Source organism: Bison bison, unplaced genomic scaffold, assembly GCF_000754665.1.
Source record: "Bison bison bison isolate TAMUID 2011002044 unplaced genomic scaffold, Bison_UMD1.0 scf7180017864474, whole genome shotgun sequence".
Classification (NCBI taxonomy): Eukaryota; Metazoa; Chordata; class Mammalia; order Artiodactyla; family Bovidae; genus Bison; species Bison bison.
Window position 1 is genome coordinate 3,863,951 of NW_011495035.1, and position 4,754 is coordinate 3,868,704.

The following is a 4,754-nucleotide window of genomic DNA, read 5'->3' on the forward strand; positions in this document are numbered from 1 at the left end:
GCCTGAGCGCTCGTCGGCGCCGGCCTCCGCGTCTGCGCCCCCGAGCCGGCCGTCGGGGCGCCGTGAGCCTGAGGAAGTCGGCGAGGTGAGTCGTGGCAGCCCCAGAATCCCATCTGTGGACCCGTGTCTCCCTCCCTCCACCCGTGTCAAGTCCAAGGGAGGCTGTGGGCTGGAGGGACAAACTCCAAGTTCACCCACGGGCTGCCCACTTTTATGTCTTACCCTGCTAGAAATGAAAAATCGTCTTCTTGGAATCCTGTTAACAGCGCAGTGCTAGTCATCACGTACCTTTTGGAAAGGGAAGTGTCAGGGGAAATGATTGACATGTTGCATTCTTAACTTCCCCGGGCAAAAGCGTATATTTTCATTTTTCCAAACTTGCGCCCTTTGTTTAATTTCTCAAAAGCCATCGCGATGCAAGAATGCTTTATCTAACTCTCATATTTCACTGGAGATTTTTTTTAAAAACAAAAACTTAGATCTGATTGAGTTGGAAAAGGTAGATTTTTGCTAAGTACTGGCTGTTTCTTATTGAACCTCGAATTGCCCTGTGCTTAGAACAGAAGAGGCACTCTACCTGAGGGTGTTAAAAAGAAGTGTTCTCCTAGGAAGGAGTGATGCGTGGCACGGGAAAGACAGTGGGGGGGTTCCTTGTTATTCCTTCTTTTTCAGACTACTCTATGGTCAGAGTCCTGGAAGGAAAACGTCTTAGCCATCAACATTCTGTTTGATATCCTCTGTCTTTACACAGAGCTTAACCCGCCACAGCTTTTCATCAGAGAGTTTTATCTTGGCCTTAGGGTCGCTGGAACGCCTGCAGGTTAGGGATTTGCGTTCATTTCCTTTGTTGTGGAGAGAGCTTTTTAACAATCCCCCTGTCTTGTAACCGTCTGTTTCCTCTACCCTTTTGAGGCTGTTGATGTTTCTAACTGCCAGTTGCAACGTCCACGTTTGCTGGGCTCCCTAATGACTTGAAACGACTGGAAGACTTCTTTTTGACCATAGTGTCTAAATCTGGTTTGACGTTTTTACTATGAGAGAAAAGTCAGGAGACCTCAGAAAGTAGCTGTGTCAGCATTCTCTTCTGCCTGGTAAGAGATGTACAAATGAGTAGGGATGAGTTTTAGGAGCAAAACACCCAATGATCTATAGAATTGTTTTTGAGTACTTGGAAACATTTATAACCTCTTATGAATGTATTTGCTCTGTAAGGATATTTCTGTTAGGAACTAAATAGGGTTTTCCCTTCTAGGTACTAAGGTTTTTTGTAATGGGTTCTAATACAGTTTAACTACAAGGTTGCCGTGATTTGTAAGTTGATGGGACAACTTGGAAGGTAATAAGATTGGAAACCATTTGTCATGGCTAACTTTTTACGAGGCATAGTGTTAACCTCAGTATGTTAAAAGTCATTGTTAATGCAGGTTATGATTCTTAATTATACCATCAGTACCATAACCCTATGATAGTGGTTCTCCCAGAGGGCTCTTTGAACCAGCAGCACCAGCTTTACCTGGGGCTTTGTTAGAAATGCAGTCTTACCCCTCCCCTCTTCCACCCCACCCCTAGACCCTCTGAGTAAGAAATCAGGAGGATGAAGTCAGTAATCTGTGTTTTAATAAGCCCTCCTCTTGTTTCTGATGCACACCAAACTTTGAGAGCCTGCTCTAAGAAAGCACTAATCAAGCACTAATATTATCCCCATTTTACAGATGAGGAAAATATTACACAAGGTTTAGCAATTTGTCTCCGTTTCCAAGGTGAGGTTAAATATCCCAACAGTCTGGGTCCAGGTTGAGCCATTTAGTACCAGTGCACATGTCATACATGAGGCTTGCCTGCATTCATCATTTTCCTGAGATTTTTTCTAAAGAAATGTGACCAATTTTTGGAACTGTCTTCATCCTTCAAGGTGTTGGGAACACTGGGGCAGTATCTTCTTGTCTCTATCTGAACAAATTGGCTCTGACTCAGAAGCGATCACGAGCAGAATCCAAATGGATGTTTTCAGGAAGGACTATTTCCATGAGCAACAGCACCTCCTGAAGTCATTTTTCTTCCGAACATATCTGGTAGATTATCGTGGAAATCATGGCCAACACCATAAGAATAAAGAACAAAATTTTTAAAGTCAGGAAAGAGTGAAAAACAAAAACGCCACAGGAAGTCTCAGGCTCAAATGCATAAATGTGAAAGCCCTCTGGCAAAGTTGACGTTTTGGGGGACTTCTTAAGGTTTCTCTTGCTACCTGGACAGGAATGGTGACAGAAGCAGTAAGGGAGCAGGAGGAAAGATCTTTGCAAGGATGCCTTTGTTGCTTTCCTAATCCTGCCTGGGTTAAATTTTTGTGGTTTAGGAGGAATTTCATTTTAGGGAGGGAAAAGTAAGCCTCGTATTTTCAGAAAATGAGTGCTTTAATCTCTCGATGTGGCTAGAATCCAGAAGAGATGGAGGCTACATGCGTGATCCGGTATCTCAGGCCTGGGGAGTAGTCAGCAGAAATGGTGGGGCTGGATGAGACCCAGTCCACCACCTGCTGACCATCCTTCCAGGGCTCTACTGCTCCCTGCAGGGTCGTGGTGTAAATGAACTCCTGCCACGTCAGCACAGCAAGCATGGCATTCTCCTTCCACATCTTGTTTTCATTTCAGAGACGTTTCCAGGGATTTGCCTAGTTAGCAGGCAGACCCTACAATTTTATAAGTAGTCATTTGTATGCAATCTGTCCTGTGGTGGGCTCCGCTTTCCATAAATATAAAGCCAGGAGGTGAGGTCTGAGCTTTTAAGTCAAGGGTGGAATCTGAAAACGGACACCACACTCTTTAAGTAGCGGTTCCAGGGCACAAGAGAAATGAAATCTTCCTTCTTTTTTTTTTGGTGATTTAGACCTGGCTGACTTCCAAAACAAATTTGAGACGACTAACAGTAACTAACACATATACAATAAGGCCATTGAAATACTTACGAAACATGAAAAGTCATAAAGAGGAGGTGGGAAATAAGTACTGTTTGTCTAAAACTAAGGCCACTATTGTTGTGAGGATTAAGTGTTCAATTTAGCTCTAAGCTTCCTGGCAGCCATGTCAAAAAGGGAACCATGATGGGCTGTGTTATTTTCTTTGAATGATAAGAGGAAAAGTTTATCAAGAGGGATCATTTTTTTTTTTCATGCAACTGAATCCTAAAATGAGAACTTTACATTAGATTTGATTTCAGAAGACTGTCTCTCCAGCTTGCTTCTGAATACCCTTTGAGCCTGCCTACAGAAGAGGAAGTTTAATATAACTGCCCATCAGTGTAATAGGAAAAAGAATTTGTCATCTGGAGTCCAGAGGATTGGGTTCTACTCTGGAACCATTTCACCCTAATTTCTATATCTGTCAAATGAGAGTCTATCCACAAATTTTCTAAGATCTCTTTCAGCTCTGCCATTTGACCGTCCTGTGATGAGATCATCAAGTTCAGCTGCAAAATCCCAGCAAGGAATGTTGCTTAGCCCTTTTTGTTGTGTCTTGCAAAATCACTCTGTTTCTCATTTATTGGCCGTAACCTAGAACTCCTGCTGATTAGTCAGCCTCCACCCTCTCCTGAACTTCTATTCTTTGTCTTTTGATTTAGCCTGGATAGTGCTGTTTTCTCTAGAAGCCATAAAAATATGGCTTCTAAGGGAGACTTGGGCTACTTCTAAGCCCCTCTGTGATTTTGTACCACAGTCATTCAGCAGATGTTTATTGCACATGTGTCCTGAGCCAGGTACTCATTGTGCAATGGTAGGTGGAGTTTGGAAGACGGATGACAACACAAAAACACACTACATATTTGACAGCCTTCACAGCTGCCCCAGTGAGAGGAGGCGAGCATATTTGCTCATCAAGACACAGCACTTTCTGCAGTTCCCTTTGGTCTCTGAGAGAAGTCTCTCAGAGGGTTCAAACCTGAATAAAGGTCTCACTAAAGAGGGATTATGTTATACAGCAAAATGCCAGGTCTGTGGCCAACCTATAATTAACTGGTCACCCTAGAGCACATTACAGATCTCCAGATCTTGAGGACCATCTATGATACTTGGTCACTGTGAGTGCAGATTCTAGTTTCACATTCATTTTTGTTGATTGCTCCATGAGTCCCCTCTTTCACCCTCTCTGTGTATTCATTTAGTAAGTCCTCTTGGTTTTATCTCAAAGTATAACCCCAGTCCCACCATTTCTACTACTTTCATGGTTGCCACCCAGCTCCTGAACACCATGGTTTGGCATGGACCACTGCAGTAGCTTTCCTATCTCTTCTTGCTATTCTTTGGAACTCTGCATTCAGATGCTTATATCTTTACTTTTTTCCTTTGCTTTTCGCTTAGTGAAGAGGAACTAAAAAGCCTCTTAATGAAAGTGAAAGAGGAAAGTGAAAAAATTGGCTTAAAGCTCAACATTCAGAAAACGAAGATCATGGCATCTGGTCCCATCACTTCATGGGAAATAGATGGGGAAACAGTGGAAACAGTGGCAGACTTTATTTTTGGGGGCTCCAAAATCACCGCAGATGGTGATTGCAGCCAGGAAATTAAAAGACTCTTACTCCTTGGAAAGAAACTTATGACCAACCTAGATAGCATATTCAAAAGCAGAGGCATTACTTTGCCAACAAAGGTTCGTCTAGTCAAGGCTATGGTTTTTCCTGTGGTCATGTATGGATGTGAGAGTTGGACTGTGAAGAAGGCTGAGTGCCAAAGAATTGATGCTTTTGAACTGTGGTGTTAG

General features: G+C 43.0%; 1 protein-coding gene across 1 annotated transcript in view; it reads left to right on the plus strand.

The window, feature by feature from the left end:
* Positions 1 to 4,754, plus strand: part of GXYLT2 (glucoside xylosyltransferase 2) — an 84,467-nt gene that overhangs the window by 3,541 nt on the left and 76,172 nt on the right. The window contains exon 2 of the mRNA XM_010862032.1: positions 8 to 85. Coding sequence (XP_010860334.1) covers positions 8 to 85 — 78 coding nt within the window. The remainder of the gene's footprint in view (positions 1 to 7; positions 86 to 4,754) is intronic.